The following is a 24562-nucleotide window of genomic DNA, read 5'->3' on the forward strand; positions in this document are numbered from 1 at the left end:
CGGCGCCGCAGCTCGCGCCGCGCAGGCCCCGCCACGGCCCCAGCCCCGCCCCTCCAGCGCGCAGGCCCTGTCACTTAGCCCCGCCCCGAGAAGGCTCCGCCCCGAGAAGGCTCCGCCCCCAGGCGGTCCCGAGCGCCTGGGCTGGCTTGCGCGGCGACGGGGGCGGTCCTGAAAGCTGTAGTTGGGCGGGCCCCGGCCCAAGGGCTGCCGCTGAGGGGCTCGGAGCCGGTCGGGGCGGGGCGGAGGGTGGCGGGAGGGTGCGAGGGCGGGCCGGGGGCCGGTTCCGCGCGCAGGGATTTTTAAATGTCCCGCTCTTAGCCGGGCGCAGGAGCAGCCGGCTCGGCCGCCAGCGCGGTGTAGGGGGCAGGCGCGGATCCCGCCACCGCCGCGCGCTCTGCCCGCCGCTGCCTCCCGCCTCCCGGCTTCCCGCTCGCCTCGGCCTCCTGCCTCCGGCCTCGGCTCGTGCCGCCTGCCTGCCGCGGAGACGGCTTCGGGTAAGGGCCCTGTCGCGAGCTGCGGGACGGCGCGGCAGCGAGGACTCCCACAGCTCCCGGGTAGGGCCAGGCCGGGCCGGGGTGGGGGTGGGGCGAGGCCAGGTCACCGGGTCCCTGAGGCGTCAGCGCGGGGTGCCCCGGTAGGGTGGCTCAGAGACGGACTAGGAGGAGGTGTTGAGGGGGAGACTGAGGCAGCCCGGGTCACAAGGGAGGCGGTGGGCCGGCGGGGATTTTGGGGGCCGTCTGGGCCCCCCCAACCCCGGGTTCGGACCCGGCATCGCAGACTGTTGGCGGCGCCGCGGGTGACAGGCCACCCGGGCCCATCGGCCATTTTCCTGACCGGCCCGGGAGGCTCCCGCCGCCGCCGCCCGCGCGGGAGGGGGAGGGGTGCCCGGGGTGGGCTGGCCGGCCCTGGCCCCCCACCGCCGGTCGTCTTCACCCCACTGCCCGTTTTGTACCCTCAAGGCCTGAGACCTGATCCCACGCCCCAAGCCATGCCGAGGGAGAGGAGGGAGAGGTGAGTGGCCCTGTCGCTGTGGGGACAGGAAGGGTGTTCAGTCGTGGGGGAGGGGTGAACCCAGATTTGGGGAGAACTCATCCTGACCTCTGTGCCACCCTGACTTTGCAGGGATGCAAAGGAACGGGACACCATGAAGGAGGAAAGTGGCACTGATGTCTCTGTTCGTTCCAGGAAAAGGAAGGCAAATGTGGCTGTTGTGAGTACAAAGGAGACAGGTGGGGGAGGAGGATCCCCCCCCCAAAATCTTACCTGAGAATCAGACTGGGCTCTGCCACTTGTTTATTGTAGGGGGTTAATGGGAGTGCATTTGGGAGAAGTGGTGCCCACAACCTAACCAACTTTTTCTTTCTTCTCTCTCTCTGTTTTTGTTGAACTGTTTGGTGTGTTTCCCTGGGGGTGGGTTTGCTTTATTTTAGTTTTTGCAGGATCCAGATGAAGAAATTGCAAAAATGGACAGGACCGTGAGAAGTCAGTGCGGCAGTCAGGTAGGTACACTTGCTGATTGGGCCTAGGTGGAGGGCCTCCTGCTCTTTGTGGGTTAGATTGAATCTTAATCCCCCTTGCCTCCTGCTGAAGGCTTGTTCTGTACCTATGACCACAGTACATATGGCTGAGCTCTGTACCCATTAGTGGCACTGACCTCCGCCAGCCATGGGATTCCAGAAAGGTCTTGGGTTCCTCACCAGCACCTTTGAGACATCTTTGATGTCTGAAAACACCAGAATGGACATCAAATAACTCCATCCTCTCCTTTTGCCCTTGAGGAAACCCAGACTCAGAGGAAGAAAGTAACCCAGAGTCCTGTGCAATCCAGGGGCGGAGTCCATCCTAGAACCCTGTTTCTGGGCTGTTGAACTGGGGGGGAGGGCTTCTGACACAGAGATCTCTGGGTAACTGTGATGATGAGGGTTTGTGTGTGTTCGTAAGCAACCACGAATTCTCCCTCTCTACTCTTCTATTTGTCCATCATTTCATGGTGCTTAAGGACCTCCCACTCCCTTTAGGTCACCCCCTTTAGAATCCTGCTCTGGGGGTTCTGAGCCCATCCAGCAGTTAACCTACAGTGACTTCTGCTGGCTGGGGCTTGACCTAGCCTCAGCCAGAGTATTAGTGGAATATTCTGTGTGACAATACATGTGTCTCAACCCAGTTTTTTAACCGACTAGTCCATTTCTCTTGTCGCTGTGGAATGGAGTTACTGCCAAATTTCCCGCATGCTCATGATATCATTACAATATCAGAAGTTCTAACAGAGAAAGCTTGTGTTATCTCTGTACTTCCAGAAATGGCTGGAGACTGTAGTTACGGCTCTAATAGGGGAAGCAGCCTATCTCCAAACTAGTGGGTCAGGCCTTCTGACCCTATCACAGAGAAAAGCTGAGCAGGAGGAGAATTTGAGCTGAGGGCAATAGTCCCAGCTAGGTTAGCGATGGGCGGCACATCACTTTGTTGGGCAGTGAACAACAGCCATAGCAGTTGGTTCTGGAAGAGTGAGGGGCTTTAAGGCAGTGGGTTTGCAGTAACAGTTGTCATTGTACATAGACCTTAGTAAGTAGCATTTCTGGGGAGGTCCACTGAATATTGAACAAGGGGTTGATGATTTCCTTCTCATTAGATGAAGAAATATTTCACTTAAGGGAAGGATATAAGACAACGCTTTCTTTCCTTTTCCTCTTCTTTAAAAAAATAAAGAACAAACTTTAAGCAGGGTGATTTGTGTGGGACATGATAAAAATGGATCTCTGCTTTGTGAAACTCAAGATTATTTTGCCAACTGTTTCTGAATTGAAATTTCCAAGTGAAAATGAAACAAAGGCATCCATATTGACTTCTTAGAGTTGCAGAGTAGTTTCTGTTCTCCAGGAGGATCAGCGCAGTGCTCAGGTGCCTAAAATGGGGCTGTGGTCCTATCCCTAAACTGTGGACAGTTAGTTGATCGCTCTGGTATATGAATAGCCATATCATTTCCCACTAATTAGAAGGAATTTTCATGGTTGTTCCGAGCTTAACAACAACAGGTTTCTGCACATTTCGTAGAGCAGATAGCTTGAAAATTGTCCTATCTACTTATGGGGGTAGTTGTTGTCTTGTTATTTCTCTGTGTAGATTCATAAACCTAGATTTTTGGGGTAACACAACCTTCTTGCCTATTAATTACACAGAAATTTCTCAGGAGTTATAATTCAACCCAGTACAACACCCTCGAGCTACCTGTGGGCTTTATCCTAAATCCTTATAACTGCTTCATCAGGACCACAGAGAACCTTGAATTCTTTCTTTAGGCCTTTCTTACCAACAAGATTACCCTTTTATCTAAAATCCATTCAATATAATTTGTTCTGTTGTTTAACTTTTTGCATGAGACCCACCTTTTTTACTAAAGTGAATCCTGGCCTTTTTTTGTTGTTACTTCTTAGCCCCTGATTTTGCATAGGTCATCCTATTGTTAATTAAAAATGACATAAAGAGTTGGGGTGGTTAGAAATAGTCGAAATTGGTATCTTACTCTTATCCTTTTCCTTCTTAAAGTCAGATGGATTTGGGCTTCTTTAAAACCCAGTATCTGCTCAAGAGAAAGGACAGAGACTTCAAATTGTGCTTCACCCCCTAGGTCCTAAAACTTTCTGAACCACATGTCTGCTTTTGGGTCATCTAGTTTGTCTGTGAACTCCAAGTTGGAAACTGCTGCCATTTTCTCCTCAAAACTGCTTTCAGCTCTTTCAGCCATCTGGCTGCGGAGGGTGGCACCCAGCTCCTGCCTTCACAGCTAGAATTCATTCTTGAATGAAGAACAACTTGAAGCAGTTATGTGACCCTTTCTGCGTCAAGGAAATGCTACCAGCACATGATACTAGAGCTGGAAGGGGAGGTTGCCCTTCTGGAACAGCTGTTGGCAGGAGTTGTCATGGTTAATTTGCATGCCCAATTCTTCGCACCCTGGGTGGAGAAGAACTTTATCCTGCTTTGCTCTTCTCAGCAAACTGAAAGTGCTCTGGCTGCCTCTGAAAGTGACCGGTGTGTCATGAGAGCCCTGCTCTACCCTATTCTCTAGACAGCACCTGGAGCCCATGTCCCCATGCTCATTTCTAGTTGCCCCATTGTTCCTTTTCTTCTCTAGTCAACTTTAATGAGCTGTCTGCTTTAAAAAAAAAAGTGCCAAGAGTCTCAGACTTCCACAGGGTTTCCATGCTGGCAGGATTTATCTGCCACATTGTCACCAGAATCACTCATCTAATTCAAAAAAATCCATCATAGGCTTCTTTTCTGAGTAGGATGATAAACAGAGTAGCTTTAAAAAGACGCTTTTCTAAAAGGCAAAATGACCTTAGTATTCACCAAATATTGAAAATTGAATAAAATTATCTGGAATTTTTCAAGGAAAAGCATATTTGGGTTTTTAACGATGGTTTATTCACTTATCAGTTATTTGAGTCATTCTGTGCAAGACTTTGGGGAAAGGATTCAAAGGTCTTCAGGGGTATCTGGCTTCTATCTCCACAGACTTCTTGGTATAGCCTGTGATTTGGTTTTAACTAGGCAGATAATTCTTTTTGTTTTGTTTTGAGTTAAGGAAAACAAAAAGTCCCAATTATGTAATATATTAGGCTAGTCTTAGAACCAAAAGATGTCACATTTGATGGGTTTTTAAAATGGGGAGACTTTAAATATAGATGGTAATCAGTTTACATTTTGATCTTTTAGGTCTGTGAATGTGGAGTGCTTATGTAAATACTTTTACTGGAAATCCTTTCACTTTTAAGAAATTTTAGTAGATTAGTTGTACTTGTTAAAAAAACAAATCTTCAATTGTGACCACAGCATACCTTAGAAGTTATGCCTAGTATTTCACTGAGCTGCGGATGGATTTGTACTGGTGGTGGTAGTGTCATTTTTTGTAATATAAGAGCTGTTTGCATTTTGTCTTGACCCCTCCTGGGTCCATCTTATTGCTCCGGTACGTGTTTGAGGGTGACAACGTGGAGGACAAAATGCTACTGACCTTCTAGTTGTCTTAGATGTTTACTGCATAGACTCCTAAGTCAATGACAAGTGAAATGAAAGCTTGGAGGCATTACTGTGGCTTTTACTTCATGTTCCATTGTCATCTGAATTTAATACAGAACATGTATTTAGGCCTGGGGATTGCTCTCAGTATGAAGACATTTTCTGTTTTACTGGCTGTTCTACAAATCAGTGGGTGTAAAAATAGCTGGTTCATATCAAATATTTAGAAATGTCTTTTTTCTTTTACAGCCGTGGAACGATAATTCTGTGTGTGAAAACCCCTGCTCCTTCATTCCCACACCTGACAAGGAAGAGGGTGAGCCAGCATCCCCAAGTTCCACGTGTGGACTGCAGAGTTTCATGCCCTCCAGAGCCTCACCACTGCCTATATTGAAGTGAGCCACAGACCATGTGCCTTCCAGATCTTTTGCTCCTTGTGCACAGTCTCACCAAGTTAGTGTGGATGCATACTGACACCTACCTTTCGTCTTTCACTTCTTTTGTATTTTGTAGCTGGGCAAATAGAGACGAGGTGTGGAAAATTATGCTAAACAAGGAGAAGACATACTTAAGGGATAAGCACTTTATGCAGCGGCACCCTCTCTTGCAGCCTAAGATGCGAGCAATTCTTCTGGATTGGTTAATGGAGGTGAGCTTGCGTCTTCCTGCTGACTGGCAGCATTGACCACTTCTAGAATCTTCTGTGCTATTATGATCCTTCCTGTGTTTGATCCCATTGACACATTCTGTGTCTCTGAAGCTGTGGTATGTATTTTGCCATTTTGCTTGCATGCTTCCTTAGAAGAATTTCTTAAGTCTCTTTACCAGGAAGATATTTTTAAGTTGGCCTCTAGTTTTTTTCTCCAAAGTTCAAATAATTACGAAAGTTCTATTTTCCACTTAACTATAAATATTGATATTTGGTCTTTGTTAATTAAATTGCTTTTTAAACTATCCAGTGGAATGCAGATAACAGCTATTTGATAGCCACTATCATAAATTTTAAAAATATATGAGCAGGCTTATCTTTAACAGCTAGAAAGCTTGCATTGTTCCTTTTTAACACCTTGGAATCCATTTCTCCTTCCCCACGGAATATCATCCTAACAGAATATATTGTTCAAATCTTTTATTGGTCGCACTGTCAGACTTCTCTGCAACAATTGATCAAAAGAACGAGTATTACAAATTGTGATGGGTAATTGTTAAACATAAAAAGTGATACTGTGTGGCCTGCACCTCCCTCTGAGAGGCAGTGTGGGTAACTCAGTGGTGCCTCGATGAAGGGGTGCTTCCTGGACACCTGGAAGCCTTGGGTGATGAGAAATGGGCTTTCTTTGTAATGTTGAAGATATCATATTTATGAAGAAGGACATGGGGAAGCTAAGTGTCTATTCCCTAAAAACAAACTGCTGTGTACTCTTTGGAAAGCCTATATTCGAGGGGTACACGGCCCCCTCTTACGCTCAGCCTAGAATCTGATCCCTTGCTGCCGCCTCACCACATATCCTTCTTGGTCAGGCAAGTCACTGAACTTAGAATCTTGGTTTTCTCATCTGTCACATTTTCTACCAGTACTTTCCTTTCAGAGTTTATAGGGATTAGAAATCGTAGGCAAGAAAAGATAGTTGTTTTTACCATCCTTGATTCGCTTTTCTTCATTGGTCTCTGAAAACGTTAACATTTTCTGTACTGAGTTCTTGGCCTTGCCGTTGCCCACTGCAGTCCCACTAATGTCACATAGCCCTTCTGGGCCCTTGGAGACATTCTAGAATCTTCTAGAATGAAGATTCTTAAATCTTCTAGAAGACATACCTCGAAACATTAGATGTAGTATACTTTACTGTCAGGCTTCACCTCATAAGATGTTGTGATGGAGAACTTCTATTTTGTATAATGTAGGTGATGCTAAATACTTTAGGGAAGGTTTCTCTCTGAAAGTAAATCAAAAAAGTCATATAATACCATTGAAAGGATAGAAAAGAATGGTAACCTTTTTGTCTTCAGTGGAACGAGACTGTAGGCTTGTCTGCAGTGATGCTGTCTCTCAGCCCTGAGCCCAGCCAGAAAGTCTGCATGCATATGGGAAAGGCAGTGCTCAGGCCATGTGCCCAATTGTGAGCTGGGTGACAGGTTGGAGAGTTTGTTCCTGAGAGGACAGAAGCTCTAGTTTCACTTCTGATCAGATCATAATATTACTTTATAAAAACAGACTTCAAATATGCCTCAACCTGGACTTTAGAAATACTATTCAGTGATTGATGGAATTTTCTCTCAATGTTCTGTTGTTTCTTCCGTGCTTTTTCTACTTTTTAACCCCATAAATTGCACTCACACATGAGAAGGCCTGTGTAGGAATGGCAGGTCTATATGCATAATCAGACATTATAGATTGTGGTGATGAGTGGAGGTCTACTATTTCCGTGGTCCTTTCCTCTTCAGCTCGCCCATGTGCACCATTTTACCCAATCTCTCAGCAATCCTGTGAGGTGGGGAGGGCAGGCATGTCCTAATTTTATAGTTAGAGATTATCATTCACGGTTTTTCCATGAAAATGCTGCTTTACCAGCCTATGCACATTTGCTCTTACTATTACACTTAAGAACACTTAAATCTTTCTGAGTCCCAGCTTTGTACTGTCCTTGTACTTAGGGACAAGCCAGGTAACAGTCCTTTCAGAAAAACAAAGTTCTCTCTCTCGATTTGGTTGTATTGTCCTTCACCAAAACTCATGATGAGTTTTTTTGTCTTTCTTTTTTCCTCAAGTAACTATTCTAAAATGTAATAAATATTTTTTTCAGGTGTGCGAAGTCTATAAACTTCACAGGGAGACATTTTACTTGGCCCAGGATTTCTTTGATCGGTATATGGCAACACAACAAAATATTGTGAAAACACTTTTACAGCTTATTGGGATTTCATCTTTATTTATTGCTGCCAAACTTGAGGTAAATTATTTTCAAATATTTGTTATGTAACACATACTGTTTCTTGAGATCCCCCGAGATTACTGGAAGAGGCCAACTGTTTGTCTACATTTTTCTAATTTGAGGTCATCTAAAGTGAAGATACATGCAGAAAGGGCTAGAAATTAACCAAGAAGTGAGGGAAGTAGTGAGTACATAAAATGCTTAGGGGAATGTAGTTACTTGAAGCCAAAAAATTGAACTTTTTGACCAGTGGAGTAGCTCCTGTATTTAATCCATGATGTTCCCTCTCTCTTTCTATGCTTGTATACTAAAAACAGTGAATGTGGATGTACATTGTAAGCTGAAACTATTAGAGAAATTTGCTAGTCATTTCTCCCTTTTATTTCCTTCTAGGAAATCTACCCTCCAAAGCTGCACCAGTTTGCTTACGTTACAGATGGGGCTTGTTCAGGAGAGGAAATTCTTAGCATGGAATTAATCATTATGAAGGTAGGTTACAAGTTGATTTTTCAGTCCTTTTCTTTAAATGCATACATAATATCTTTTCTACATTCAGTGGAAGTGCCTCTGACTAGGTGTTCTCCAGCTGGACACATTGTGGCATGGAGTGTGGCTGGATTTTGAACTCCTTTAGAGGCCCAAAGGGAGCAGAAATGTCTTTTTTTCTGCCCCCCTCAACCATTGATCTGACCTTTCTCTCTGTTTTCCCCTAGGCGCTTAAGTGGCACTTAAGTCCCCTGACCATTGTGTCCTGGCTGAATGTGTATATGCAGGTTGCGTATCTAAATGACTTATATGAAGTGCTCCTGCCTCAGTATCCCCAGCACATCTTCATACAGATTGCAGAGGTGAGTGGCTCTGTTACCTCTGGGGGTTCCTACCCCAGCGGGAGATGGAGGAACTCAGGATAGAGCAGGCTGGCTGCCTGCTTCAGTGTTCTTTTCTGCTCCGCAGCTTTTAGATCTTTGTGTCCTGGATGTTGGCTGCTTAGAATTTCCCTATGGTGTACTTGCTGCTTCTGCCTTGTATCATTTCTCCTCCTCGGAATTGATGCAAAAGGTTTCAGGTATGTTGGCTTTCCAGTTCACTCACAAGAAGTATTGAACTTACAAATCGACGGAGCCTAACATTTACTTTGGTTGCAGGGTATCAGTGGTGCGATATAGAGAAGTGTGTCAAGTGGATGGTTCCATTTGCCATGGTTATAAGGGAGACAGGAAGTTCCAAGCTTAAGCACTTCAGGGGCGTTCCTGCTGAAGATGCGCACAACATCCAGACCCATATAAACAGCTTGGATTTGCTGGTGAGTCGTGTTCCTTGTTCCCCAGATAAACTCCTGAAGCCACCTGAGCAGCTTCTCCACTCCTCTTTGGGCAGCCTCCAGCTATCCTCGAAAGCCTCCAGTTCCTCTAATTCCTTTGAGAAAGAAAAACTGTGTTTAATAATGTGATGTCTAGATAGCACCGCAGACCAGCGACTTCAGATTGTTCTTTGCTGTTCTGTTGCCCTCCCCTCCGCAGAGAGGAGCACACAGGACACGAAGCCTAAAGGATGCATTCTTCCATTTTTACCATTTCTCGCTTTTATTTTTACCAGGACAAAGCCCAAGCAAAGAAAGCCATATTGTCTGAACAAAATAGGATTTCTCCCCTCCCCACTGGGGTCCTCACCCCCCCACAGAGCAGTAAGAAGCAGAGCAGTGAGCAGGGGACCGCGTGAGCACACCAGCCTCCTCCACCCAAGACAGTCGTGCGGAAGCGCCCGCCCCAGGTTCTTGGCTGCGCACCGGGGCAGAGGCGTGCGTTAGCTTTTACAGATATTTAAATGGAAGAGCATGTCTCTTCTGCAACCGAAGTGTTTCTGTGGATGGCATTGGACAGGGACAAGTGTTTTTTATTGAATGCTTAGAGTTTTTGAAATAAGTGGGTCAAGTACACCAGCCACCTCCAGAACACCAATGAGTGCTCCAGATGCTGCTAAGGAGGGTGATACTTGACTTGATTGACTGTTCACGCACGGAACAAAGGCTTGAAGTCGCGGAGTGCCACGTTGCCGTGGGCTCCCCTCGGGTGTGCTGGGCTGTGTCGCGTTGAGGGGAACAGGTGGTTGTGAGCGTTGTGATGTGGAGCCCACAACCAACTGTGCTGGGGGCCTGCCCTTTTCACACTATCAGTTGACAATGTACAATGCCTTTTATGAACTGTTATTTTGTAAGTGCTGCTACGTCTATCCGTTTTTTTAATAAAGATAACACTGTCTTTGAGACAGCTGGTTTTATGAGCTCTGTGTGATCATTTGAGTTAGAAGTCTTCTTTGAGTGTGGCTGTATCAAGTTCTCCTTTTTCGCTTCATACCTCTTAAAGCTCCCACCTTTCAAGCAAATATATTTAAAACAAGACTTCTGAAGTGAGCATTAGGGATAGCCACAAATGCCTCCCGAGGGCCTCCTGAGGGGGGAACAAGGCCTCGATTTGGCATTTCTCCCACATTGTCCCAGCCCTGCACAGCGGCTGCTCAGGTGGGACTCACGGGCTGGCTGTGGCAGGACTGGGGAACTCGAGTCTGCAAGAGGATTCTTAGGGATGGTGTCTGCACTACGACACGCCAGAGGTCATAAAGCATCTCTAGTAAGAGTTCCTCTACACCCTTTTCATCCTTACCCACATCTTAACCTGAAGAGCTTTCATTGGGAGAGCTTGGTAACAAAATGTCATAGCCTAAAACTATACTTTGAGAAAGAAAATGTATAACAAAATGATATAGAGCTCAAGTGCACAGTCTGTTCCCTGACCGTTGATGGAGTCCCCAAGTGCCATGCTAATGGAGGAAGTCCCTGCCCATTTTAAGGCCTAACATGTAGAGGTCATCCCGCATTTTGTGGAGCATTCTCATCATGGTGGTCTTTTTTTTTTTTCTTTAAGATTTTATTTATTTATATGACAGAGGCACAGCAGGAGAGGGAACACAAGCAGAGGGAGTGGGACAGGGAGAAGCAGGCTTCCCACTAAGCAGGGAGCCAGCCCAATGCAGGCCTCGATCCCAGGACCCTGGGATCATGAGCTGAGCTGACCATAGATGCTTAACAACTGAGCCACCCAGGTGTCCCTCATCGTGGTGGTCTTGTGTGTCTCACTTCCTTGCAATGCTTTGGTGTATGGGTTCAGAAAAAGGGAGGGCAAATGAGCAAACAAACCCACTTATTTTTAACTTGGTATTTTATCTCACTTTGCAAAACCCTGTCAGAAGTGGAAAAACAGCCATTTAAAAATCTGTATCATATTTATATGAAGTTGGAGAGAGACCCTACTCCTTCCTGTTGTGACGCTATAGTTCTGGCACTATAGTTTTAATACAGCACTATAGTTTTAATACAGCATTCTGAATGAATGCATTATAAATTTACATGTGCTGGTAGTCAAATGGTACTCCGAGCTAATTGTTTCTTCATCTCAGGCAGAGATGCTCCCAGCTTAAAAAGCAGTGGATTTTTAACAGCGATCATTCATAAGTGACTTGTTGGAAAAATCCTAAAAGTGGTTAATTCACATTTGGCATTTTCTATGCAAAAATAGGGCACCAGAAACATTACTATTTTCAAAGCTATGGATAAGTCTTAGGGCTTGACCAGTGAGGTAACACTGGTCTGAACACACGTTTGAGGCAAACGCTACTTCATAGACGGTCCCGCAAACGTGCTGAAATGTGAATGCCTTATATGCAAATTCAAGAGTGCTGCATTTCTGGACCTCGGTGCTTTTTGTTTTATCAAATAGCAGTGTTACCCACAGGCAGCTCTAATGAAGGATGTGTCCCGGGTGGATCCTAGGTGGGAAAGTGAAATTCATAGGAACCCATATTTTCTGTGACTTTGCCAGAAACACTAAGAGCCACTAGTAAGTAATATCAAGTTTCCCAGCTCTAAGGAGCTTCTCCCTTTCTAGTAGTCGGCACCAACTTTGCTCCCTCACTGGTTGGCTCTGCATACCCATTTGCCAAATCATTTTTGTTTTGCCATTCAGCTAAACCCAGTGGAGGCCAGGGGATGCCAAACAAGACATCGGAGGGAAAATGCCAGCTCTGGTCCACCTTGGATGAGTAAATGCTCTGAGGCAGAGGTGGTGAGCAGGAGGACCCAGAGGAGGAGGTGACGTGGTCCCTTAGTCTGACTTCCTTGTGCTAGAGGAGAAGCTAAGAGAGTAACTTATTGACCAACCATAAGGGCTGATTGGATTGTGGTAGAGCAAACCACATCCTCATGTCACGCCCTAGCTCACAGTTCACTCGCTAGATCTCCCCAGAGTTGCTCTGGTGTCTGTCCCCCCGTGTGGAATAAAGAAAACCATGGTCTTCAGGTAGTGGGTATGCAAGGCCTTCCAATGCCATCTTCCCCTCATAGAAATCACCTTCTTACTGCGAGGATTTCACACCTAGTGGATAAATGATGCTGAGGTTCACAGGGACTTGAAGTTCCTAAAGGCAGATAAGTAAAGCTGGTGAGACCTTTAAGATTTGGAGCACAGAGCAAGATAGACTTCTAGCCTCTAACTCAGACGCAAACAAGATTGGCGTTTATTCGGGCAAAATTAGGCTCTAGCTCAGAGCAGGGTTGGAAAGAGAAATCAAATCTGATAATGTCTAGTCATATTTACCCAACCGTGCATTTCCCTACCACATGTTCAACATTTTGAAATTCAAATCACATTTATACCTTGGACATTGTTAGAAGACTATTTTTATCCCTGCTGTAATCATCTAATTTGCTGATTACAGGTCTCAAATTGCCACAGAGAACTCAATTTTTGAAAGAATTGTCCTGTTTGATCAAATATGTTATTCAAGCAATGCAGTCATTTGTTCCACAAGGTTACCTGCCAGGCAGAGCGAACCAGGAGTAATAGCATTAGAAGCCTATACTTAAAATCAAGCATTAGCTAATCTGCCTGTGACAATAGAGTCTTAAATATAATTTGCTGCAGATACTTCAGTTCCCGCACTGACAGACAATTGCATTTTGTATTCAATGAGCATAGACTTTTCCCTACCTCATCCCAATTCCAAATTTAACTCCCGAAGACGCTGATGTGCTCAGTTTCACAGGCTTACCAGGTACCATTTCCCAGGAGCCTCAGACGGGAGGCCAATGCTGTCCTGTATTGAATAACGACTCCCTTTACACCCTAACCCCCCGCCTGTCTCTTAAGTCATTTTTCCTGATCAATGCCAATTCCCAAACTCACGTAGCATCTCACTGCAGTCAGTTCTGGTCTGATGCTGGCTTCCTCATTGTGGTATGTGAGGTGGCCTCAGTCCTGAGCCCATGCTGTGCACTGGGCACCACCAGTCCTAGAGATGAAAGCACACGGGATGCAATCCTAGAGCTCAGGTGAGCCTGTCTGGAGCCGGGAAGGAGCATGGGGGCATGGGAAGGGCCTGGAGCAGAGACGGTGTGTCTGTTTGAGAGGGTGCTGCTGTGTCTGCAGCAGTAAAGAGAGTCACGGTCATGACTCAGTAGAGGAAATAGGAGATGAGGCAGTGCAGGTGACAGAGGCCACGTCATAATGGGCTTTTACACGTCAGGCTGCACATGGGCCCAGTGTCCCTGGCAGCAGGGAGCTGGTGTTTGTGAAGGGGACAGTGATGGGCTCAGACCTACGTCTGGAGGCAGAAGTTGAAGAAACAAGCCCAGAGTTCTGCCTCTCAGCGTCCTGGGAAAAGGACCGTGTGCTCCATGCATCAGTGATTTCTAAATGGCCCTGCCTCTGTGACTACCCCACCTGTCCTTCCAGGCCTCAGTGACTTCTGCACCTGCATCTCGGCCTGTCTGCTCATCCACAGGCAGCTTAGACCCTCAGCTCCCATAGGAGACCAGCCCCGCCTGTCCCACACCGCTGTCCCCAGAACCTCCCCTCTGAAGGGTTCCTCCACCTGCGCATCTCCTCCTAGCAATGCACTTTGCATCTTCTAGGGAAACTTTGCATCCTCTAGGGAAACTGCTTACACCACTTCCCGTTGTTAATACAATGGAAACCAGCGATACACAATACACATAGGAAAACCACTCAATTCCCAAGTCATCAGTGAGATCAGCTCCCACGCATCAGGCAGGCAAACATGTTTAAGTGCAGAAAGCAATACAGTAACTTACATGAAGACCCATCCCCAATTTCTCGTCACATTTTTTTTTAAAGGACTACAACATTAAGGGCCCCCACCGAAGGGCCCCCTTGTCTCCCTCCCCTGTCCCATTGTCTTTCTTTCCTCCTCAGAGGAAATAATCACCCCGGGGTCAGTGTGAATGATTCCCACACATATTTTTAGACTTTTATCTTTTACATTTGGCTCCATAAGCAATAGACTTAGAAAAACACCTCTCTGGGTGTTTTAAAAATCAGCAAGAGTGGCATCCATCCTTACCTATAATAATACCACTTCCTATTCTCTTTCAACATTATTTTCAATATTTACCTGTGTGGACATATAGAGGGTTGGATTTATTTATAACTGTGGTTGAGTTTTCTCTTCTGTGACTGTCCCATGAGGTATGAAGTTCCTCCCAGGCCAGCCCATGAGTAGGTCAGCAATGCTGCCACCGTCACCGACGATGCTGCCATGAACATTTTGCACACACGTGGGCCATGTGTGTGGGTTTCTCCTGGGAACGTCCCCAGACCTGGAAACCACCACGTCAAAGGGCGTGTACTCCTGCACCTTTACTAGGTGTGGTCAGCTAATTCCCCAAATTATGCCGATCAATCCTCCCAGCCAGGGAGCAGGAGAGAGCCTGCCTTCCCACGGTGGCTCCAGCACTTGCAAAGGCCATCTTTTCATCCCGTGAAAATTGCTATTATTTAAGTTCCTTGGCTTTTCTCTGATTGTGGAAGCAGAATATGTGTGCTATGATAAATTAGACTTCTATGGACATGTACAACAGAGAAAGTAAAAATCCCCGAGGTGCCATCCTTAACACTTTGTATGTTAAAATAGGGTTCGTGGCTCCAGAACCTTTTCTATGCAGACACGAACATATTCATGGACAAAACATTTGCTGGGTTTTATACAGAGCTGTTTCATCTAATTATATCTCTTAAGTTGCTTAAAAACGCACATACCCATACACACCCACCCCCTCCCATTTGTCTTTCTCAGTGATTGCTTGGCAATTGATTTCATTGCTTAGCACATCATTTCAGGGCTTGGCACATGATAGGCGCTTATTAAATATTCACTCCCTGGATGAGCAGGCAGATGGATTGGTTTTTAGATATGTAGTCGTTTTCATTAAATTTCTTACTCTTCCATGCCCAGAAGAATACACGCTATCTTCCACTTGGAAAAGACCACATTCAGACTGAGAATCAAGAAGCAAGACCCGAACAGAGATGCTGCTGCTGTTCTAGTGTTTCTTCTGGGCAAAGGAGCCCCACACCATTGAATTCCAGTTCCTGGAAGGGTCACCAGAGTGGAGTGACACACAAAAGCCCGGACTCCAGTGCATCATCACACAGAGAGCAGAGAGGCAAAGCCATTCCCTGATGGTTCGTCGTGTCCCTCTTGCCAAGCTAACCAAGTGATTACCTTGTTGTAGAGGAGCAACGAGCAATCCGTCATCGTGTGAGATGATGGCTCGGTCTGAAGCCCTCCCCCTGAACTTCGGTGTCCTCCATCCCTCCCCGACTCTGTGCAGGGTCCCTGGGGCTCTCAGGGGGAGAAGAAGAGGCTGCCCATCTGGGGGGGGGGCTCTGTGTTTGGGCTGCAAAGAGGTTTTGAAACATTTGAGCCGATGGGTGAAAGGTGAGAGAGCTCACATAGGCTTGTGCCCACCCCCCAGGCCCCGACAGCCTGGCCGGCAAGGCCCATAACATGCAGACCGTCAGAGTGCCCATGGCCCCCTGCCCCTGGCTCGGGGGTCCCTGCCTCTGATCCTCATCCACATGCTGCCGACCTCCCAGAGAAGACAAATGCTTGTGCCCCGAACTGTGAAAAGCAAGCAAAGTGTACAAAGGAAGAGAGCAGAAAGGTTCAAGAAAAGTGACAGAGAGACCAGACTATTTGAGCATGTTCACGATCAGGACAAAGCATTGTGGTGTCCAAAGACATCTTTACCTGTCTGCCTCCCACAGGCATTGGAGTTTCAGATTCCTGGACTTCCGGGAGAGTCTTGGCTCCCCGCGCGATGCTGTGGGGCTTTCGGCTCATCACTCACCTATTTCGGGCTTCAGACCCCTCGAGGGCCCAGTGAGTGGGAGGCCATAGCATGTTCTCTCAGTGGAAGCCCAGGTTCTCAGGGGTTAAGAGTGGGTTTCTGTTTCTCTTCAAAGGCTGGTCTTCCAGGTGGTGATGAAAGCCCGGGCTGGGGTGTTTTTAGGTTTGCAGTACACTTCAGGGAACTTCCCTGCTTCCTGTCATGCAAAGGAGGTTTCATTTCTCTTGACATCAAGGGTGGGTGGGGGACGAGGGCGACAGTGCGCAGGGCAGAGGACAGGCTGGCAAGCAGGTGGGCCGGAAGCCGGCCAGGGGCAGAGGGCTGCCCCACCTCCCCCAGGTCCTCCAGGAGGCCCGATGACCCTCAGGGTGACCTCTGACACTCGGCCCATCTCAGGCATGTCAAGGCCAGACAGGGGGTAAGTGTGATTCCGGGGCTGCTTCCAGAAAATGCTCCCACCCCTGCCCAAAGGCTGGTGCCTGAAAGGGGCCTGGCTGTGCAGGGTGGCCCTGGACAGGGTCCCTGAGGGTGGGGGTGGGGGCAGGTGGGGTCCAGCTTTGTTCTTCCTTGAATAGAACCTGTGCTGTCGGGCTACAAAATGCTCTTTTTACTTCTGCCCTGGGAGGGAGAGCACGGAGGCACAAGACACATTGCAGCAGAAAAAGATGAGTTTTCAGATCCCGGGAGTGATTTTCTGCACTGTTCATTTTAGCGACGTCCAGGGCAGTGGAAGGAGAGGGCTCGTCTGTGGACGAGATAGATGCAGGTGCCAATAAAGAATTCATGGGAGCACAAAAGGCGGGCTGGGCGGGTTTTATTAATTATATTTCTTTTATCTTCCTAACAATGGCGTGTCAGTAATCTTCACTGAATGTGCCCAATTGATGCTAATGATTTCATCCTTTTGTTTCTGTGTCTAAAAAAAAAAAAAAAAAGGTCTGTTTGCCCCAGCAAGTCAGGCCCAGAGTGAGCCTGGAGCCCAGCAGGACCCAGGAAGCTCTCCTCTGGGCCCCTCCTCCTGTCCTTTTGGTACCCGGGCAATGGCAACGGCACTGGCAGTGGCCATTTGTCCTGTCCCCAGGCCCTGCCAGCCTCCTGCTTTGCCATAATCCAGTGGACAGGTACCCTTGCTGACGTGGGTGGCTGGGTGGGTAGGAGTGTGTGTGTTTGGAGCAGCATTTCAGGGCCAAGAACCCCTCTTGGTGCACCTCGAATCACATTCCTTACCCAAGGGTTCTTTTTGAAGAAGAAAAAATAGAGGTTATGGATTGCTTTCTTCCCACAATCCCCGTCTACTGGTATTGCATTTCACTATTTGGCATAAATTGGGCAAGGGTGTGTGTGCTGGAGCACAGCAATGACTGAAAGAGCCCCAGAGCATTTGCGCCTGTCTGTCACCACCTCCCCCGGCCCCCCAAGCCTGGGAGGAGTGGTCTCGAATGGCATCAAAGTTTCCAAGCAGAGAAGTGCTGAACCTCGCGGTCCTCTCCTTCCGGCTGCCTCCCCATCCCGGGCTGCCAACATCTGCCCCCGGACAGGTCCAAGGAAAGCATCTAGTGCAGAAACAATGTTTCCTATCACAAATTAACCAGACGAATGTGCTTACCTGGCACTTAGGCTGCTGTGTGGAGATTAACTTCCCTCGCAGGAGATGTGGGCTAGTGCACAACCTGTGAGCAGCCAGGAGCTAAAATGAGAGCCCCGTGCAAGGACTCTCGCTGCAATGGCTCAGAAAGAGCTTCTAGAATGGGGTTGGGATGACCCTCCTGCCCCCCTTTTCACCTTGACACCCTTCCCCACCATAGCCCTGGTTTGTGCGAAGGTCCTAGAGCGGGGGCCCAAGTGGCCAGCTCCACCTGCCGCTTGGATGGCAAAGTTCTGGTTTCCATGCAGGGGAATTATGGTGTCCTGCAGCTGACGACGGGGGCCGTGGGCATAGTCAAGGGCGGGTGTGCTGCTGCAAGTTCATGGAGGTTGTTTGGGAGGAACAGGCAACTCTTCACGCTGGCATTGCCCATCTCCTCCTCCACCTGGTTTCCTAACCTCCGGATGGCCTCCTGGAAGGCGACGGGGACCAGTGTGTTCAGCCAGTGCTCCAGGCCCCTCCGGGCAGCCTTGGTGGCACCAGCGCTGAGAAGACTCATTGTCACTGTGGGGGTTGACGATGCCCTGGTGGAGGGCCCCACATACTCACTCACCTTGAACAGGTGCTGGACCCTGGCACACTCTGCTGCTGGAAGTCTTGTCGCGGCCACCCCAGCTTGGGCAGAAAGTCTCAGCGTGACAGCCTGCAAAGTAATCCTACATTTGAATTTCATCTGCAAATCCTCATTCCTCCAGACAAGCTCAAACCTGCACAGATGGCCCCTCACACCGAAAAGTAAAAATAACAAAGCTTGTGATTCCAGGCCTCCCTTTTTCTCTGGGCAGATGTGCCGCCGCACATTTCGGGAGGCGCACAGCCTGTGGCCCGGCAACAAGCCCTCTCCTCCTGTGTATTCTCGCTCGCCCCTTCTGGCGTGATGAGGAGTAGGGGGAGCAGCCATGGCCCCTCTGGGGGTGTTCCTGGATGCATTTCTGGGGTGCCTGAGCCTTTGGAGTGGTGCAAAGGGGTATGGGGCAAGGGAATTAGAGTGAAAGCCCATCCCTCACTCCACTGCCCAAGACGGGCCATACAGCTGTCCACAAGATGGTCCAAGGAAGAACTGAGGGACTGGAGCAAGGACTCGGGTAAAGTCATCAGTGAAAGAGGGACAAGGGGATGTCATGCATGCCAAGGGCAGGGGCAGAGTGAAGAGAGGAAACTCTGGGAGTTCCTGATTTTCTGAACTCCTCCAAACCCCAAATAGGCACAGGGGTTTTGATGTCTCATTAATTCTCTCCCCCAGTGTTTGCCCAAAGCCTCTATGGCTGGCCCTGAGGTACGGTTATGGACAAGACACACTCAGGGAGCACTGGTCAGAGAATATTCAGTCAAGACTATCTGTGGGCTGGGAGGTTACAGATTCACTGGTCAGGAAGGCCAGAGCAGGAGACTGAGAGAGATTGTAGGAGGCAGGAGCCTCCTGCCAGAGACACTCTCCAGATAACTGTAGCTCAGATCAACCTCTGATAAGCCATGTGGCCTGGAGCCCCCAAGTCTCAGCCTTCTCATCAAGAAATGAGATGGCCAGATGACATAAAGATGTTTAGCTGCAAGTGAAACACAATTCAAACAGGAGAAACAAGGAATTCACGGCTACTTTTAACTAGATAGCCCAGGGGCACACATAGCTTCAGGAATGGCTGGATCTGGGTGTTCATATGCTATCATCAGGAATCTGTCTCTCTCCCTTGCTTAGCTCTGCTTTGTTCTGTGTTGACCTCCTCCTCCAGATGGCACCTGCCATTATCTCCAAGGTAATATTCCTACCAGCAAGCACCTCCTTCCCAGAACCTCTAACCAGAGTCCTGAGGATGACATTCATTGGTCCAGCATGGGTCACATGACCATATTTTCTCTCATCACTGTGGCCAGAGGGAGACAGTGCTCTGACTGGCCAAATGTGGGCTGCCGCCAGGCCCTGGGGCAGGGTTGGAGTCAGTCCCATCCCAACTACCTGACTCCATGGAGGAAGCAAAGGGATACTGTTCTGAGAAAGCAGCAAATACAGAAACAAACACCAGAAACCCTCTGAAACAGCAAAGATCTGAAGCTGTTGCAAAAATCCCACTTCAGGATCCTTTTTGCTGCAGGTGTGTGGCCACTGCCTGTGCCGGCCCAGCATGCAGGGAAGGTTCCAGACACTCTCATGTAAGGATGCCTGCCCCAACACCCTGCCTCAGGGGTGGCAGCAACACCCCACTGAAGTCTACCTTCTCCTCCCTCCCCCAATTTTCCCTCTGGCTTTTCCTAGGTCTCCCTGTGTTTCCATTTCCTTCCTTAAACCAGCACCTGTGATCCCCTAGTTTAGCCAGGAGGAAAAAGACAGAGATCCGGAGGGTCCTCACTAGCCAAAGCCCCAGGCCTGGGCCTCTCATGCACAAAGCCTGTTTGCTACCCAGAAAACCACTGTGGTTAGACTTTCCCTCTTCAGTAGAATAAAGGTGCCCCATCCAGCTTCACACTGCAGTTCAGGGAGGCTCAGAACGGGTGTGGCCAAACATGCCAGACCTCTGGTCTTCCCATGGGGGTGGGGCAGAGGAAGCGGCATTATCAGAGGGAGACAAGCTGAGGCTGGTCAGTAGGTAGGTGAGTAGGAAGGAGGCAACAAGGAGGGTTCAGCTGCTGGGGCACCACACAGGCCTGTGTCACTGTCTTGACCTGTCAGCGAATGCATCAGGGCAAGTCACTGTTAAAAGGTGCTTGCCAGGAGCCTTCCACGAAACAGATCTTGAGGAAAGAACAGGGGTTGGGCTTGGATTCCAGCAGCAGGAAAACACAGTTCCCAACCAGAGTATGGGTGCGCACCACGGCGTGCATAGAACTGTCGCCAAGGTTTCATTTAGTCACTTAAGTCTCCCACCACCCCGTTTTAGAGAATAAGAAATTGAGACAGGACGGTTCAGGTTCAGCCTCTCGCCCAAGGTCAAATGGAAGGGGGTAGGGGGCCGTTTCAGGTGTCTATACTGCATTAGAAGCCCGGGGTTGGTTAATCCTATTAACCAGCTTAGATGAACCCCCAAAGCCAACCCAGGGTCCCAACCCTGAGGGAGGCCCCAGTACTCCCTCAGGGACCTCCGGACCTAGGGAGCCCGAGTCGCGCGTGCACTTGCCAGAGCGCTGGGTACTGCCCAAAGAGCGAGGAAGATCCGCCTCTGGGCCAGGACACGCTCTCCTCTGAATCCTGAACACTCTGTCCACCCCTCCCAGGCCTCCGCCAGTCCTGACTCCAGGCGGCGGCCCAGTGCTGATGCGGCGCCTCGGGGTCGCGCGGGGCGGCGCAGGAGGGGAAGGATGGAGAGGAAGGGGAGGAGGAAGAGGAGGAGGAAGAGGAGGAGAGAAAAGAAAGGGCGGCCAGGGTAGGAGGCGGCTCCGGGAAGGAGCCCACGAGTGCCTTGGACGCTGCCCGATGCAAGGGTCGCTGACGACCCCAGCTCCCTGAAGAAACAGGTGGGTCCCAGAAGAAGGGTCTTGCGGCGACGCTGGGCCAGAAACCCCCCTAAGGTCCACCCCCCCACCCCACGCTTGGGCGGAAGCTACCGCCCCCATTTGGCGAACACGGCTTCTGAGCCTCCGGTGGAGGCGGGCACCGCTGCTACCCTGCCGCACAAACGGGGAACCTTAGGCCTTCCCCGAGTGTCCCTGCCAACTCCAACTCCTCGGGTGGGAACAGGACGTGAGGAACAAGACCTCACAAGACGCACGAAGGAGCCAGGAGGCGCAGGGCCTAGGGCGCACCACTTTCTGGCCTCGTGGCTTTGGAAAAGTTTCTTAGGCGCTCCGGTGCCGCTTCTTCATCTGTGAGATGGGACCGTGCCCACGGCATCTGGCTATCACAGGTTTGCTACATCCTTTAGGGGGCAGGGCCTGGCGCGGCTAAGCCCGACCTCAGTGCCAGTGTCGCCCAGGAGCAGACATGGGAGGACCTGCACCTCAGTCTAGCGTGCGCGGTCCTTACAGGCCGCGGCCTCCAGGACCGGCACCGGCCGCGCGCTGCAGACTGCTGGCCCCGCGTAGCCAGCCGGCAGCCCGCACCGCCCCCAGCGCTCAGGCTCTGCTCCACGTGCAGCGTGTTTACCCACGTGACACCGCCCCGCCCGCCGTCCCCCGGGCCCCGCCCCTGCCTCGCCCCGCCCCGCCGCGGCCGCGGGAGCGCGGTTGGAACCTTGGTGATGGCGGCGGCCGCCAGGCGCTGAGGTCCCCGAGCGCGGCCTCGCGCCGTCCCGACGCCGGCCGTGAAGACTGAGCGGGCCGCTCCCTGTCCAGGCCAGTCGGGCGCGCGCGAACCGAGGGGGCGAACCTTGGGTCAGTTCGGGCTCCGGGGCTCCGCGGGGTGCGCCCGGCGGCAGGGGCGGGGCCGGAGCAGTTGTGGGCGGGGATGGGGGCGGGACCGTTTCCGCGCCGGCGCTCCGCGGGCCGGGGGCGGGGCGGGGCGGGGGCGTGGCCGCTGTCGAGCGCCGCGGGGTTGGGGACTACTGGACCCCAGGGCGGTGGGAGGGGAGGTGCGTGCGTCACAGTGTGCTAGCCCCGGCTCTCCAGAGGCAAGCCGGAGCTTGGCCATTCGCGAGAGGGCGCGTTCACTCCCAGATAAACTCTGCAGTCACTCCCTTCTCGGTCCTTCTCCCCTAGGCTTCCCCAGTGCGCCCTTCCTGCTGTCTCTCCTCGGAGTCCTCAGACCATCCGGGTCTGGTGTGGCCCAGGGCTCCGGCCTCAGCCTCCTTGGCTTCTGGGCTGGCCCTAGATGTCTGTCCATCCCTGGTTTGAACTCCCACCGCTGTGAGCGTAATCCTGGCAGTTCTACTAGCGGCTGATCCCTATGTGCCCGGCGCTTTGTGAAATTCACTAATACCACTTGGAGTTGTTAAGCCTAGAACCCTAAATCTTTGTCCTCTCCCAGACCATTGCCCTCGGTTCTATATACTTCTGTTCACACCTCTGGTAGACCCCTCACTGGGTGTTCCACAGCCCCAACTGGGCGAACGCTTCAGAAGTGGAACCCAACTTCCTTCCCCAAATCTGCTTCTCCCCTAAGCTCCCCTCAGTGAAGAGCATCACCATCTCTTCCAGCCCTGTTTGGGGGCAGCCAACCCCCAAATAGAGCTTCAGTCTTGGATCCTCACTCAGGAATGTAATATGTCCCAGAATCCCATCAGTTCTATCCACCTCTCTCTGCCACACTCGTCTGCACGGCTTCAGCTTTAAGGATTTCTAGAGAATCCATCCTTCTGCCTCCTGTCTCACTCTCCTCGATTCAGCCTTCCTTCTCAAGAGCAAATTTCTAATGGCTGCCTTCAAATACTAGAAGAAAACTAGACCAAATACTAGACGAAAACCCAAATCTTCTTAGCCTTTTAAAAATCAGAAGGAGAAGTGCCTAGTAAGTGGGATATGCAATCTAGATCTCCAGGTGGTGAGTTCAAGTCCCTCCTTGGGTGTAGAGATTACTTAAAGTCAATCAATCAATCAATCAAAAAAAAAAAAAAAGTCAGAAAGAAGACAAGGATGTTTTTCTGGCAGGGCCAGAACATGGTCCTTGATGGTACTGGGCAGTGCAGTAAAGTGAGAACACTCAGATAAAAGATGGGAAGCAAAAAAGCAGTGGTTTCTGCTGCTTCTCCTGCTTCTTATTTTGGTCTTTTAGCAAGTTCAGTGTTTATAATACAGTTTTGTTGCCTAATTCCTACAGTGTGTATCAGATCCCCAGGACTTATTTATCTACTATTGACAAGTATGTACTTTTTTTTTTTAAGGTATTGTGTGTTTACTTATTTATTTATTTTTATTTTATTTTATTTTATTAACATGTAATGTGTTATTTGCTTCAGGGGTGCAGGTCTGTGAATCATCAGTGTTACACAATTCACAGCACTCACCAGAACACATACCCTTCCCAGTGTCCAATATCCAGCCACCACACCCATTCCCCTCACCCCCCAGCAACCCTGTTTGTTTCCTGATATTATGAGTCTCTTATAATTTGTCTCCCTCCCTGGTCCCATCTTGTACGTACTCTTAAACTCTCATTCCCACGCCTGCAGCTTTTGGTAACCCCCATTCCACACTGTTTTCCAAGGTTTTGTTGTTTGTTTTGATTTTTTAGATTCCACGTATAAGGGATATCATATAGTATTTGTCTTTCTCTGTCTGACTTATCTCACTTAGCATAATGCTCTCAAGGTCCACCAATGTTACAGAACATTGTTTTTGTTTTTGTTTTTTGGTCAAATGATCATCAACATAGAACACAAGAGAATCAACAGACGAATCAATGAACCTAATAAGAACATTGAATAAGAGTAGCTTATATAAGATCAGAATGTAAAGTCAATAATTGATTTCTCTGCAATAAGAATACATTTCTTGAAAATGTAATAAAAATAAGATACCTTGCACAATACTGAAGTATTTAGAAATTTGTTAGGAACCTAACAAAAAAATCCACAAGACCTTTAAGGAGTTTAATCTAAAACTCAAATATATGGATGTTTTTTGAAGACCTAAATGTGCAGATACATAGTGGTATAATACCTTAACTTTAAAAGAACATAAATGATCAGGGTATTCAATGAGTTCCAGTAAAAATTCTAGGCTGATGGTGTTGAAACTGGGGAAACTGACTCCATGATATATATGGAAAAATAAAGGCCCATGATCTGCTAAGATAATTTTGAAAAAGAGAAATGAAAGGAAGGTCTTACTTTATAGACATGAAAATAGATTATAAAACCATAGTATTGAAATAATGTGATACTGGTACAGAAACAGATA

At 49.0% G+C, this 24562-nt stretch overlaps 1 protein-coding gene across 2 annotated transcripts; it reads left to right on the forward strand.

The window, feature by feature from the left end:
- Positions 1-371: 371 nt before the first annotated feature.
- CCNE1 (cyclin E1) lies at positions 372-10384 on the forward strand. Of its 2 annotated transcripts, XM_044256237.1 has the most exons (12): positions 372-494; positions 960-1011; positions 1123-1210; positions 1431-1499; positions 5269-5414; positions 5533-5668; positions 7821-7967; positions 8343-8438; positions 8663-8797; positions 8904-9015; positions 9095-9252; positions 9546-10384. In XM_044256237.1, the coding sequence occupies exons 2-12, from the start codon at positions 989-991 to the stop codon at positions 9666-9668; spliced, it is 1233 nt and encodes a 410-aa protein (XP_044112172.1). In that variant the 5' UTR covers positions 372-494; positions 960-988; the 3' UTR covers positions 9669-10384. The 2 variants fall into 2 exon arrangements, with proteins under 2 accessions (XP_044112172.1, XP_044112171.1); XM_044256236.1 differs by lacking the exon at positions 9546-10384 and having other exon boundaries at positions 9095-9532.
- Positions 10385-24562: the final 14178 nt, after the last annotated feature.

This window comes from Neovison vison, chromosome 7 (genome assembly GCF_020171115.1).
Source record: "Neovison vison isolate M4711 chromosome 7, ASM_NN_V1, whole genome shotgun sequence".
NCBI lineage: Eukaryota > Metazoa > Chordata > Mammalia > Carnivora > Mustelidae > Neogale > Neogale vison.